The 15,863-nt window shown below is 45.7% G+C and overlaps 1 protein-coding gene across 1 annotated transcript in view; it reads right to left on the reverse strand.

Annotated features, from left to right (window-relative positions):
- LOC127443208 (neural-cadherin-like) overlaps positions 1-15,863 on the reverse strand; it is a 379,800-nt gene that overhangs the window by 171,161 nt on the left and 192,776 nt on the right. Inside the window, exons 9-11 of the mRNA XM_051701811.1 lie at positions 7,288-7,456; positions 6,238-6,408; positions 3,254-3,426 (exon numbers count right to left, since the gene is read on the reverse strand). Of these exons, the coding sequence (XP_051557771.1) occupies positions 3,254-3,426; positions 6,238-6,408; positions 7,288-7,456 (513 nt within the window). The remainder of the gene's footprint in view (positions 1-3,253; positions 3,427-6,237; positions 6,409-7,287; positions 7,457-15,863) is intronic.

Genomic DNA, 15,863 nt, shown 5'->3' on the forward strand with positions numbered 1-15,863 from the left:
CCTCCTGCAAGCACCCTCCTCCCCCCTCCTGCTACTCAACATGCACTTCAGATCTGTGAAGAGGATGTGTGCCGGGTCTTCTGGAAACAAAAGACAAGGAAAGCACAGGGCCCAGATGGTGTTTCAACCACTTGTCTAAAATCCTGTGCTGACCAGCTGGCCCTCATCTTCACACAGATCTTCAACAGATCACTGGAGCAGTGTGTTCCCTGCTGCTTTAAATACTCCACCATCAGCCCTGTCCCAAAGAAACCCAAAATCACAGGACTTAATGACTACAGACCCTTCGCTCTGAAATCTGTGGTCATGAAGTCATGTGAGAGACTGGTGTTGGCCCACCTGAAGGACATCACTGGACCCTTTTTGGATCCCCTTCAATTTGCTTACCAAGCAAACAGGTCTGTAGATGATGCAGTCAACGTGGGATTGCATCATATCCTGCAACATCTGGACTGACCAAGGACATATGCAAGGATCCTTTTTGTGGACTTCAGTTCGGCTTTCAACATCATCATCCTAGCTATTATCCAAACTAATTTAAACCAACTCTCTGTTCCCACCTCTATCTGTCAGTGGATCACCTGCTTTCTGACAGATGAAATTCACTTCCAGCACCTGTACGTTCAGCACTGGTGCCCCCCAGGGATGTGTGCTCTCCCCACTACTCTTTTCCATGTACACAAATGACTGCACTGCCAAGGACCCCTCTGTCAAACTCCTGAAGTTTGCAGACGACACTACTGTCATCAGTCTCATCCAGAATGACGATTAACATGCGGAACATGCTCAAAACAGTGGAGATGGTAGTGGATTTTAGAAGGAACACCCCAACATTGACCCAATTCTGAACAGCATTGTGGCAGCGGTGGAGTCATTCAGGTTCCTGGGTTCTACCATCTCACTGGACCTGAAGTGGGAGACCCACATGGACTCCACTGTGAAAAAGGCCCAGCAGAGGTTGTACTTCCTTCGCCAGCTGAGAAAGTTCAATCTGCCGCAGGAAGTGCTGATACAGTTCTACTCAGCAGTCACTGAGTCTGTCCTCTGCACTTCAATAACTGTCTGGTTTGGTTCAGCTAACAAATTGGACATCAGAAAACCACAAAGGACAGTTTGGACTGCTGAGCAGATTATTGGTTGCCCCCTGCCCTCCCTTCAAGAACTGTACACTTCCAGAGTGAGGAAAAGGGCTGGAAAAATCACTCTGGACCCTACTCACCCAGCCCACTACCTCTCTGAACTGTTGTCTTCTGGCCGGCACTACGGAGCACTGAGCAGCAGAACCGCCAAACACAAGAACAGTTTTTTCCCTCAGGCTATCCATCTCATGAGCAATAATCATGTGCAATATACAGCTTAGTCTATTTATATTTATTCAACATATCCTACCTCTTCTGCCACTACATTCCCTTACACTATCTGTATATAACAGATTTGTATTTGTACATACATACACACACACACACACACACACACACACACACACACACACACACACACACACATATATATATATATATATATAGTCTTATTGTGTATTTCTATATATACTTATATACTTTTATTTTCTATTCGCTTTTTAATTTGATTCAATTTATTATTATTATTATTATTATTATTATTATTATTATTATTATTATCTGTGTCTTGTTGTTGTATTGTTTGTGCTCTGGAAGCTTCTGTCACCAAGACAAATTCCTTGTATGTGTAAGCATACTTGGAAATAAAGCTTATTCTGATTCTTCTGCATGTAGAATGATGTGAAATGACAGCTAAATTTTTCCCTGCCCTCTGTAATCACACAAAGGACGTATACACACTCTTACACTCAGACACACAAAACCTCACCATATACACTAGCTGACACGAGACCTCGGTAGCCATAGCAACAGTTTTACAAAGGTTGCTTGTCAAATGTGGCCCAATATCAATGGACTGCAAACCTAAACACCTCCTCATACACACATATATGCATTCATACACTCACCCAAACACACAACACATCAGTAATTGCTATTAATTTTTAAAGTCTTTTGTGTTACAGTTATATGTATTGTTATTTCAGTCATCAAATGTAAAAAAAAAAAAACAGTATCTGTAAATGACCTATTTACCACCCAATCAATTATCCAATCTGAGTGTTGTGAGGAAAAAAAAAAAAAAAAAAAAAATGTGGACTTGCTACATCATTCACACTGCAGCAGCTTAAAAACATCAAACACAAGAACTATACAATATTCATCTCAAGGCAAGCACAAATTAGATCTATCACCACACCTCAAACTCCAGTCCTTTATGCCTGTTTAATGATGAATAACTTTGCTGAACAGAATTCCTAAGAAAGGTCAAGTCTTAAACTTAAACTGTTGAAAAAAATCTACTTTTCTGACTCTCTCTCACACACACACACACACACAGAATGGTGTGACTATCCTTATGAGGACTCTCCATAGTCATAATTACTTTTGTACAGTATGAACTATAGATTTTATCCCCTAACCCTAAACCTAACCCTCACAAAAAACATCCTGCATTTTTTAGGGGGGCCTGGGTAGCTCAGTGGTAAAGACACATGCTATCACCCCTGGAGTTCGCTAGTTCGCTAGTTTGAATCCCAGGGCATGCTGAATGGCTCCAGCCAGGTCTCCTAAGCAACCAAATTGGCCCAGTTGCTACGGAGGGTAGATTCACATGGGGTAACCTCCTCGTGGTCACTATAATGTGGTTCGTTCTCGGTGGGGCGCGTGGTGAGTTGACTGTGGTTGCCGTGGTGGGTGGCGTGAAGCCTCATTACGCGCTATGTCTCCGTGGCAACGCGCTCAACAAGCCACGTGATAAGATGCGCGGGTTGACAGTCTCAGACGCGGAGGCAACTGGGATTTGTCCTCCGCCACCCGGACTGAGGCGAATCACTACGCGACCACGAGGACTTAAAAGCACATTGGAATTGGGTATTCCAAATTGGGAAAAAAAGGGGAAAAAATCCACAAAAAAACCCAAAAAACTTTCTACATTTTTACATAAAAAATAAATACATAAAAACATAATTTAGTATGTTTTTAAGCAATTTGAATAATGGGGACACTAGAAATGTCCTCATAAACCACATTTATAGCGTAAACCACCCAAACCACCCCCCCCACACACACACACACACACACACACACACTCACACACACAGGTAAACTCAATATTATTTTAAACTTGAGCAATATGACCTGAACTCAAGACAGGTGTTTGAAGCAGGACTGACCTGCGAGATTGGTTGGTTTACGTAGATCCAGCCTGTGAGTGGATTCACCCGCAGGTACTCGGGCTGTTCCTCAGACATGGAGTAAGTGATGGCTGCATTGGTGCTGTAATCATCATCATGTGCAGCCACTCGCAGGAAACTAGTACCAATCATGGTGTCCTCTCGCAAGAAATCTGTTTAGAGTAAGACTCAAATTATTTATATTCAAATGCACTGGAAACACTGTTCTTCTGGTTTGCAATCAGAAGAAGGTCTTTCTTTGATTGTTTTAGATAATTGTCTCTCTCTCTACTGATCATATTTTGAAAGTTGCATATACAAGAGTCTATGATAAATCTGAACCAGCAAGAGCAGAAATTAATTAAGAAATCAGCCTTTTTTTTTTTTTTTCAACATGAAGATTTTAGGTTACATTTATATAAATGTATATGGGAACGTATATATCTTAGGTCCTGTAACTTCTCACAATTTTTAATGACTTTCTGCTTTCACTGTGGTGTGAAAAATTCCATGTGGTCTGTGACAGGGGTTTTAATATTTTTTTTATGCCAAGGACCCCATGATCCCCTTGCAACAGACTCCCTCTAAATATACAGGCAGCTATATATTTTTTCATGTATTAAAGACCCATTTATAATGTGTTAGAAAAATAGTTAGTAAGCATTTTTTATTTTTTTTTACTTTAAGTTTGTATAAAGATTGTATGATCTTTTTCCAACCCACTATTAGAGTTAGAAGTTAGATTCTCAAATCTGACAAGAAACATTTTTAATTAAATTCAAATGTACTGTAAATTAATTGTATTTGTAAAGTAAAGAGAATATTGCCATGCAACCCCAGTAAGAAAGCTAAAGGTGACAGTGGAATAATAAATAAAATAAAATATTTATGATTAATCTCATGATCTCAGACCAGTCTTTAGAAAGCAAAATAAAAGAGTAAAAAATTAAAATCCTCTCCCTCTCTCTCTATTTTTATTAAAAGAAATGCTTTTTAAATTGTTTTAAGCCACGTCCACATTGATATATTTTCAGTTTTCCATTTTCTAACGTCATTGTTTTCCACAGTCTGTGGTACTGGAGTGCTCTTTCAAATCTCTCCTTTTAAGGTGGAGGGAAACACTGTTACAGTGTGGATGAGAGGTGTAATGCAAGCAAAATCAATGTCTTTTTTTACCCAAAAATGTATTAGTGTGGGCGTGGCCTTAGATAAAATAAAAACGGACAGGTAAACTACTCTTAAGTATTTCACGTCAACTGCCCATAGACTTCTGTTATGTAGTGTTAGACATATACAGGTGCATCTCAATAAATTAGAATGTCGTGGAAAAGTTCATTTATTTCAGTAATTCAACTCAAATTGTGAAACTCGTGTATTAAATAAATTCAGTGCACACAGACTGAAGTAGTTTAAGTCTTTGGTTCTTTTAATTGTGATGATTTGGGCTCACATTTAACAAAAACCCACCAATTCACTATCTCAAAAAATTAGAATACATCATAAGACCAATAAAAAAAACATTTTTAGTGAATTGTTGGCCTTCTGGAAAGTATGTTCATTTACTGTATATGTACTCAATACTTGGTAGGGGCTCCTTTTGCTTTAATTACTGCCTCAATTCGGCGTGGCATGGAGGTGATCAGTTTGTGGCACTGCTGAGGTGGTATGGAAGCCCAGGTTTCTTTGACAGTGGCCTTCAGCTCATCTGCATTTTTTGGTCTCTTGTTTCTCATTTTCCTCTTGACAATACCCCATAGATTCTCTATGGGGTTCAGGTCTGGTGAGTTTGCTGGCCAGTCAAGCACACCAACACCATGGTCATTTAACTAACTTTTGGTGCTTTTGGCAGTGTGGGCAGGTGCCAAATCCTGCTGGAAAATGAAATCAGCATCTTTAAAAAGCTGGTCAGCAGAAGGAAGCATGAAGTGCTCCAAAATTTCTTGGTAAACGGGTGCAGTGACTTTGGTTTTCAAAAAACACAATGGACCAACACCAGCAGATGACATTGCACCCCAAATCATCACAGACTGTGGAAACTTAACACTGGACTTCAAGCAACTTGGGCTATGAGCTTCTCCACCCTTCCTCCAGACTCTAGGACCTTGGTTTCCAAATGAAATACAAAACTTGCTCTCATCTGAAAAGAGGACTTTGGACCACTGGGCAACAGTCCAGTTCTTCTTCTCCTTAGCCCAGGTAAGACACCTCTGACGTTGTCTGTGGTTCAGGAGTGGCTTGACAAGAGGAATACGACAACTGTAGCCAAATTCCTTGACACGTCTGTGAGTGGTGGCTCTTGATGCCTTGACCCCAGCCTCAGTCCATTCCTTGTGAAGGGTGTCAATGATTGTCTTCTGGACAACTGTCAGATCAGCAGTCTTCCCCATGATTGTGTAGCCTAGTGAACCAAACTGAGAGACCATTTTGAAGGCTCAGGAAACCTTTGCAGGTGTTTTGAGTTGATTAGCTGATTGGCATGTCACCATATTCTAATTATTTGAGATAGTGAATTGGTGGGTTTTTGTTAAATGTGAGCCAAAATCATCACAATTAAAAGAACCAAAGACTTAAACTACTTCAGTCTGTGTGCATTGAATTTATTTAATACATGAGTTTCACAATTTGAGTTGAATTACTGAAATAAATGAACTTTTCCACGACATTCTAATTTATTGAGATGCACCTGTATGAGGAAATACCAGATATTAGAATAGCTGGTCAGCAGCATATGTTGTGTTTTGGATTCTAGTCCTCAGGATGGGATGCTAACCAGCAAAACTTTTCCTGTTAACCAGCTTCATCAGAAAGTCCACAAGCTAGACCACAACACTAAACCAGCACTAACCAGCATATACCAGCTTAGAATAGCATGGCAATTTATGCAAATCTAAGCTGATCTTTTCAACATCATTTTCAATATTTAAATTGTACAAGAAATCATAAAGAATACTGTAAGTGTGCATTTAGGTGTTTAAATTGCTGACATTCATATCGCAGGTTCTCAAATTTGGGGCTGTTGTCATTCTCATCAAGGATCATTATGTTGAGTTGGCAGATGCCTATGAGGGGGTCCGCCGCTTGGTCCGTGGCCGTCACTGTTACAGCATACTCTCTCTGCCTCTCCCGATCAAACATCATTGCAGTCACGATAACACCTGTAATGGCACTTTTGTTACCATGGAGATTTTGTATGGAGCGATAATTAGATAACAGCTGAATGAGAGAGATATGAAACTGACCAGTTTTTTTTTTTTTTTTCAAACATCTCCTCCTTCACAAACACAGCTCTAATATACTGTATATTTACAAATTGAATTTTTTGCTACATCTCTATTTAACCTTTTAAATCAAGTACGATGCTATTTAGACAGACAGCATATGTGTGGGATGATGGTAAATATTCCTTCCTTCATGAGTTAACATCACAGTGTCGAATCTTTCTACAGCTTCTCCTTTTGAATTTGAGAAGTCATTGCAATACGTTTTCTTCCACTGCAATCCACTCCTATTTTCTCTCTTTATTCTCCTGAATAAAAGACATGCTGATTGATGTCCAATGAACAGTTACATTTCATAAAGCAATCCATTTCTTAAAAATCGGGGCTTGAGACAACATATTTAAATGCTGTCTATTCTCTCCATTTGAGAGTTGGCACGTTCTGAAAGGCTATGATTAAAATGAATTAAACTCAAGTTTGAATTCATGAAAATACTTCAAGGCTTGAATTCCATAGCAAGTGGCAGCCAAAGAGAGAGAGAGAGAGAGAGAGAGAGAGAGAGAGAGAGAGAGAGTGTCAGCAGTGAGCTGATGTGATTATAGAGTGCTTAATACAATTTTTTTTTAAGAAAAAAACATTTAAAATGTTCTGCTTAAACGATGCTCCAGTCTTTTCAAATATATCTAAATGACTTTTGATTATATTGAGAGGAATGTCAATAGAAGCATCTACTCTCATGCTCTCAGTACAGTAAATTGGGTGTGAATTGATCAGTGAATGACCTCATTGAGTGTAAGTGCGTTTAAATGGTAGTACCTGTTTCTGGATCAATGCTAAATGCAGGAACAGTGCTGTCTTTATGCATGAAGCCATATGATACTTTTCCATTGGCACCTTCATCAGCATCGTCTGCATGAACCTGCAGTACAAACGTTCCTGCTGGCTTATTTTCCAGAACTGAGGCCCCTTCCTTATACTCAAGACACTGTGAGTGAAAGAAAAAGAGATAAAGAAAGAAGAAAATGAAGATGTACCAGATATAAACTTGATGTCAAAGGATAAATAAGGGTAGGGGAAAAGGATAGAAAATGCCCTATGCAAAGTGACGAAAAGTGCACTTATTACAAAGACTGTCTGCCTGGACCAACTTGCTCTAAAGGGTCAAGTGTTGTTGCTCAAGGCCTCTATGGTGAATCATTCCTTCAAGTGTTTGAACCTTTAACCTTTGGCTTACAAATCCAATTTTTTTTTTTTTTTTTTTTTACCACAAAGCTACCACTACTCCACTGGAACAAAGCAACCAAAAATCATACACAAGAGAGGTAATGATAAAATCAGTGATTGCCAAGCCTTTACATTAAAGGCTAATTTATTTTTGCTGGGTGAACAGGCTTTGTTTAGTTCGCATACAAATTATGGTGAAATGCACTGACGTTTTTGTTCGGCAAAATTTCTCCTCTTCGTGCAAATCCCTGAAATTCTTGATAAGTCAAAGATTGTTGTTTGGATGTGACATTATTTATTTATTTGTTTATATATTTGTTTATTTATTTTCCTCAACAGGCTCATTTTAAAACGACACTGCACATAGTATAATTGCAGGCTTCGTTCACCTAGGGTGCTTAACTTGTCCAGGACAAAAAGTTTTTGCTTCTTCCATTGTACAAATTAGGCTTAAAACTATGTTGTACCGTTTTAAGAGTTAGTATATGGCACAGCCAGAAACCATGGCCATGTCAACTGTATGTACCTAATTTAACTAATTAGAATAATTGTATTAAAAACAACTGTTCTAATGTTTTTACCAAATAATAGGTTCTGATAACAGTAGAGAAAGCAAACTACTACAGTACCAAGAGTAGAGGAAAGTTGAAAAACTCAAAAACAGAGAAATCGAGGGAATGTATCAAGAACGGGAGAGGAGGCAACTTAATCCTTATCTGTTTGGTTCAGTTGAGATTCATCTCTGTTTTATAATTGAAGCAGCCTTGAATCAATTCCATCTCATTGAATCTGTGGAGACGTCTCTGGAATAAGCCTGGATAATTCAGCCCTGCTCCACTCCCACACACTTTCTTCATCCTCATCTGTGTGTTTGTGTGTAATTGCTTAATCATTCAAATAAAGAAAACTCTGCTTCCCCATCATCATTAGTTTCCCCATCTTGAACAGGGGAAACAAATGCCGTAATTAATCCATTTAAAACACATGATGAGAATTCCCGAATCGGTCCACCAGCCTTCCCTTTGATAGCCACTTCTGACACCTAACAAATAACATGGGACCTGGTTCTCTCTGTGATGGTCCTTTTCACCCTGCTTCTGACTAAAACATGGTCCCCAGCTCTACGCTGTTCAATCAGTCAGGTAAGCGTGAAATCCCATAAGGTCAGAGGTGCAAACATCAAGCCGTAACCCTCACGAGTCCATCTCACGAAGCTCCAGAAACCTACCATAAATTTTTCCTTTTCAAGAAGTGTTTACTTGTAATGTTTGAAATTCGGCTATGCAAAAAAACAAAACAAAAACAAAACAAAACAAGTCACATAGGTAGGGCTACGCTGTGTGAGGTCACAGGTAGCAAGAGCGCTAAATGGGTAATGAAAAAACAACAAATTTGCATTTTTTTCTAATTTGTAGATTTGTTCTTGCAATGCCACAACAAATTACAGGGATGCAAACTCATGAGGGGCGAAAAAGATAAGACTATCACTGGTCCATGAACATTTTTTCTGGGGATATTTTTTTAAAGAATAAGCCATAAGCACCAATTCCAGCTATTTTATTGATTCAAGTTTATTCAAGTTTACAATTGTGCAGAATTAGCTGCAAAATAAAGAGTATTTTGGTGAGGCTTGCTTCTGTTTCACAAATTTGTTCAATTTTATTAACTGATTAGTTCAGTGACCCCTTCTGGAAATGTCACTAGGTGGCGACAAATGAGCGTCTTATGTGCTATGAGTGAGTCAGTGAATCATTTTGAGTCGTTCATGACTGAAATCTACCAAGAGACTTTATAGTGTTTAAGCATTAAAAGAACAAAGCAGATCTATAGTTTTCCTTCAGTCTGAGCATTATTTTTCATCCAAAAAGACAACAATAATAGTCTAATAATAGTGAGTTTCAATAACATCCTTACCTTCTCCTTTATTAAAACTTGCATGGCTACAAATCTACTGACTTCAGTATAAGAATTATAAACACAAAGCAGATCTACGGTATAATTTTCCTTCAGTAGCCTATTTAAACTGCTGAGCATGGCTTTTATCAGAAAAGACCACAATAATAGACAAATAATAATAATTTTGAGATTCAATAATGTTCTTTTGTCACTGTATAGCACATTTCACACGAGTCAAGTCGAGGCATTAACGCTCCGTTCAACGCCAGCGTCAAGCACGCATTGCCCTCCACATGATAAGAGTTGCAGAAAGCGTCACAGAGGGTCGATTTTACGAGTTTGCCGCGTAAAAAAGCAGGAGGTGTGCACAATAAACATTGAAAACATCATGGTTACTTGTGTAGCCTCCGTTCCCTGATGGAGGGAACGAGAAGTTGTGTTGATGTAGTGACACTAGGGGTCACTCTTGGGAGCCCAAGACACCTCTGGTCTTTGATAAAAGGCCAATGAAAATTGGCGAGCGGTATTTGCATGCCACTCCCCCGGACATACGGGTATAAAAGGAGCTGGTATGCAACCACTCATTCAGGTTTTATGCTGAGGAGCTGATATAAGGTCCGGCCATTTCAGCGGGTAGTTCAGCGTTGTGGCAGGAGGGACACAACATCTCATTCCCTCCATCAGGGAACGGAGGTTACACAAGTGACCATGACGTTCCCTATCTGTCACTCACTCAACGATGTGTCGATGTAGTGACAATAAGGGGTCCCTATAAGAAATGCCACAATTGGCTGAACTGTGTTACGTGAACTGGCGGTGTGTGGTGGGCAGACTACTGTGTGCCTCATAGCCAGCACACCAGGTCGACACGTAAACTCCCCCAACGTAGTTATGAGTGTCGAACGGCCCTTTGGGGACAAGTCGACTACCCAAGAGATAGAGACAGGCTTAACCCAGTCGTGGCCTCTTTTCCACTTCTCTTTTTTCCACTCCCTAAAAAAGAAGGAGGATTATCCGACTGGGCCGCCAGGTCTAGTCAGGGGGTGTCCCTCCCAAGGGGAAGACACCGCAGAGACCACACCTCGCCCAAAGGGGGGGGATATTTAAGTGGAAAAATACATCACATGGTCTTTCCAACCATGTGGAGAGTCTTCAAGGTAGATCCTACTCAACTGGGGAGGAGTTACTACAAACACGGAGACTGGGGCAGAGGGGCTCTGCTCAAGGAAGACGCAGTTTGCCAACAGGGAAACGAATTAGCAGAATATATATATTGCATGGGGTTAGCCTTACAGGGAACCGCCACATGCGGAGCACCTACCCCAGAACAGGACTCTTAGTTAGCATGTGTACTGGGCCGGCAGCGAGTCTCTCTGAAAACTCGACTGCCACAGGGCTCGGAGAAAGTTAACCAGGTAACAAAGCTTGTGAACACTATTGGGAATTAATGGCGCACGTCTTCAGCTCAAAAGGAGGTGGAAGGCGCTGTGTGCAAGCGATACACCCGGCTGGCTATCCCGGGCTTATCTGCTTGTATTGCGTGCCACTACCTGGGACGAAACCAGTTCCACCCAGAGGTTGTAGAACCTTGCAAAGGTGTTGGGTGTTGCCCAGCCTGCTGCTCTGGCCAGGGCCCAGGAAGCCGCTACACCCCTGGTAGAATGGGCTCGTAACCCTACCGGGGGGCAGCATGTCCTGGGCATGATATGCCATAGTTGTGGCGTCAATGAGCCAGTGGGCAATCCTCTGCTTGAAGACAGCGCTTCCTTTCCGCTGTGCACCAAAGCAGACAAAGAGCTGCTCAGAGATCCTAAAGCTCTGCGTGCGATCCAAATAGATGCGTAAAGCGTGCACCGGACACAGCAACGACAGGGCTGGGTCTGCCTCCTCCTGGGGCAGCGCTTGCAGGTTCACCACCTGGTCCCTAAAAGGGGAAGTGGGAACCTTGGGCACATAGCCCGGTCGGGGTCTCAGGATCACATGAGAGTAACCCGGACCGAACTCCAGGCATGTTTCACTGACAGAGAATGCTTGCAGGTCTCCTACCCTCTTGATGGAAGTGAGCGCAGTCAGGAGGGCAGTCTTCAAGGAGAGTGCCTTAAGCTCGGCTCACTGCAAGGGCTCAAAGGGGGCTCTCTTTAGACCCTGAAGAACTACAGAGAGGTCCCATGAGAGAACAAGGCGCGGTCTGGAGGGATTCAGCCTCCTGGCGCTTCTTAGGAACCTGATGATCAGGTTGTGCTTTCCTAAGGACTTACCATCGACTGCGTCGTGGTGTGCTGCTATGGCGGCAACGTACACCTTCAAGGTGGAAGGGGACAGCTGCCCTTCCAACCTCTCCTGCAGGAAGGAAAGCACTGATCCGACTACGCATCTCTGGGGGTCTTCCAGTCGGGAAGAACACCACTTAGCAAACAGATGCCACTTAAAGGCATACAGGTGCCTCGTAGAGGGGGCCCTAGCCTGAGTGATCATGTCTACCACCACAGGTTAGGTCTTCCGCGTCCCGTCCAGGAGCCAGACATGGAGATTCCAGAGGTCTGGGCACGGGTGCCAGAGGGAGCCCCATCCCTGAGAAAGAAGGTCCTTCCTCAGGGGAATTCGCCGGGGGGGTCTGTCGTGAGGAGCGTGAGATCTGAGAACCACGTCTGGGTGGGCCAGTAGGGTGCTACCAGGACGACCTGCTCCTCGTCCTTCCTGACGTTGCACAGGGTCTGTGCAAGTAGGCTCACTGGGGGAAACGTATATTTGCATAAGCCAGGGGGCCAGCTGTGTTCCAGTGCATCTATGCCGAGGGGAGCCTCGGTGAGGGCGTATCAGAGCGGGCAATGGGAGGATTCTTGGGAGGCAAACAGGTCCACCTGTGCCTGTCCGAATTGACTCCAAATCAGCTGGACCACCTGAGGGTGGAGTCTCCACTCTCCCCTGAGGGTAACCTGCCATGTAAGCACGTCCGCTGTAGTGCTGAGGTTGCCTGGGATATGAATGGCTTGCAGCGACTTGAAGTGCTGCTGACTCCAGAGGAGGAGACGGCGGGCGAGTTGTGACATACAACGAGAGCGCAGACCGCCTTGGCGGTTGACATATGCTACCGTTGCCGTGTCGTCTGTCCGAACTATCACGTGCTTGCCCTGGATCAATGGCCGAAACCTCCGCAGGGCGAGCAGAATTGACAACAACTCGAGGCAGTTGATGTGCCAATGCAGTCGCGGGCCCGTCCACAGGCCGGAGGCTGCGTGCCCTTTGCAAACAGCGCCCCAGCCCATTTTGGAGGTGTCTGTAGTGACCACAAAGTGCCCGGAGACCAGTTCTAGAGGAACACCTACCCATAGAAACGAGAGGTCAGTCCAAGGGCTGAAAAGACGGTGACAGACTGGCATGATGACCACGCGATGTGTCCCGTGGCACCATACCCATCTCAGGACTCGAGTCTGGAGCCAGTGCTGAAGCGGTCTCATATGCATCAACCCGAGCGGGGTGGCTACCGCCGAGGATGCCATTTGCCCCAGGAGCCTCTGAAAAAGTTTCAGTGGAACCGCTGTTTTCTGTTTGAATGCCTTCAAACAGGCCAGCACCGACTGGGCACGCTCGTTCGTAAGGCGCGCCGTCAAAGAGACTAAGTCCAGCTCCAAACCGAGAAAAGAAATGCTCTGAACCGGGAGGAGCTTGCTCTTTTCCCAGTTGACCCGAAGCCCTAGTCGGCTGAGGTGTGAGAGCACCAAGTCCCTGTGTGCGCACAATGTGTCTTGAGAGTGAGCTAGGATTAGCCAGTCATCGAGATAGTTGAGAATGCGAATGCCCACCTCCCTTAATGGGGCAAGGGCAGCCTCTGCGACCTTCGTGAAGACGCAAGGAGACAGGGACAGGCCGAAATGGAGGACTTTGTACTGATACGCCTAACCCTCGAATGCAAACCGCAGGAAGGGTCTGTGTCGAGGAAGGATCGAGACGTGGAGGTACGCGTCCTTCAGGTCTACCGCTGCGAACCAATCTTGATGCCGGACGCTCGACAGAATGCTTTTTTTTCAGCATCTTGAACGGGAGTCTGTGTAAGGCCCGGTTCAGTATTCGCAGGTCCAAGATTGGCCGCAACCCACCGCCTTTTTTCGGTGTGATGAAGTAGGGGCTGTAAAACCCCTTCTTCATCTCGGCAGGAGGGACAGTTTCTATCGCGCCCTTCCGTAGGAGGGTAGCGATCTCTGCGCGCAAGGTAGCAGCGTTTTTGTTCTTGACCAAGGTGAAGTGAATACCACTGAACCTGGGCAGGCGCCTGGTGAACTGAATCGCGTAGCTGAGTCAGATGGTCCGGATCAGCCATCGTGATGGATTGGAAAGCGCTAGCCACACGTCCAAGTTCCGCGCAAGGGGGGCCAAGGGGACAACGTCATCGGACGTACCAGCAGGTGGGGCCTCGCGGTGGGGCGGAGCTCGAGGTGCCACACCACGTCGTGGCCGTGCTGAGTCTAGGGACATTGAAGCACTTTCCTGGCTCCTTGTGACCACCCCTGGAACAGCCTGGGACGGGGGAGGAAGAGGCCTGTCCTCGTAACCCGTGGAGACTGCCACATCGGGGGCAGCTGTGTGCCACAGCTGGGTGCTCAGGGGTGGAAAGACCACCGCTGGAGCGCCAGTCCTGCAAGAAAAAACCCGTGGACGGTAGTCATGATGACGACCGTGCACACCGGGTATGTGACACAGGGAGGAAGGAAACTGGTCTTTTGCTGAACTGTTGGGTACTGCAGCCACTTGGGAATGCGGCGAAATCAAACAAAAAGGCAACAAAAGATTTTCCACCCGGCCCTCCACCGGGGGATGGAGTGGTCTTCTTACCAGCTCCAGGTGAGTGGGTTCCTAGGTGCCGACTGTGAGACGGGTGGCATCTGCTTCCTGCGGTGGGCTCCACGCTGGGGCCGGGCCGAAGGGGCGGGCTGCGGTGGAGCCGGTGCAGTCACCGCAGGGGGACGCCCTTGGTGATGAGTAGATGGGGTGCAGGATCTTGAGCCACGCCAGGGCAGGATGTGCCGGATCACCTCCGTCTGCTGCTTCACCGCCAAGAACTGCTGGGCAAAGTCCTCGACGGTGACACCGAATAGGCCAGCCTGTGAAATGGGGGCAGCAAGAAACCGTGTCTTGTCGGCCTCACCCATCTCGACCAGGTTGAGCCAAAGGTGGCGCTCCTGGACCATTAGTGTGGCCATTGTCCGCCCGAGAGACCGTCGCTCGGACCATCGTTCGTCGCTCGGAGAGCAAGGTCGGTCGCCGAGCGCAGTTCCTGCATCAAATCTGGTGCGGAACTACCCTCGTGCAGTACTTTCAACACCTTGGCTTGGTGGAGCTTTAGGAGAGCCATGGCGTGCAGGGCAGAGGCAGCTTGTCCAGCATTGCTGTAGGCTTTAGCCGTCAGGGACGACGTGAGCCTACAGGGCTTGGACGGGAGCTTAGGGCGTCCGAGCCACGTGGTGGTGCTCTGCGGGCATAGGTGCACCGCGAGCACCTTATCCACCGGGGGAATTGCCGTATAGCCCCTGGCCGCCCCGCCATCGAGGGTAGTGAGAGCAGGGGAACTGCGGAATCGGGGCCGGGCAATAAAAGGTGCCTCCTACGATTTCTTCAGCTCCTCGTGCACTTCCGGGAAGAATGGCACTGGAGCGGGGCGTGGCTGCTTTGAGCGGCGCCGTGAGCCCAGGAACCAATCATCAAGCCACGAGGGTTCAGGGGAGAGCGGAGGGTTCCACTCTAACCCGACACTCGCGGCCGCCCGGGAAAGCATGTCCATCATTTCAGCATCAGCCTGTGACTGGGCAATCATCCCCGAGGGGGGAAGCCCAGCTGAGGCTTCTGCATCCGACTGGACAAGCCTGCTCTCCAATGCTGTGCTCGAGAGCTCATCATCTTCGTGGGCTCCGAACAAGAAGCCAGACTCACCATGAGACGAGCCGGCGAACTCATTCGGAAGCCCGATTGGGGCAGACAAGCGTGCTGGGGAATGGGAGGTCTGCGGGGGGATACCCGGCAGAGGTGATCCCATTGGGGTCCCCAAATCGCCCCCGGTGCTAGCCGCGCTGGCCTCATACCCATAGGTAGAAGGATCGAGGCGGTGAGCCGCTGGGGTTCTTACGAAAGCAAGCTGCGACCGCAACGTTGCCATGGTCATGTTCTCGCAATGAGAACATGAACCATCCACAAACGCTGCCTCCATGTGGGTCGCGCCCAGACACGAAAGACAGCGATCATGACCATCCAAAGTTGAGAGATAACGACCGTAACCAGGA

This window comes from Myxocyprinus asiaticus, chromosome 1 (assembly GCF_019703515.2).
Source record: "Myxocyprinus asiaticus isolate MX2 ecotype Aquarium Trade chromosome 1, UBuf_Myxa_2, whole genome shotgun sequence".
Taxonomy (NCBI): Eukaryota; Metazoa; Chordata; class Actinopteri; order Cypriniformes; family Catostomidae; genus Myxocyprinus; species Myxocyprinus asiaticus.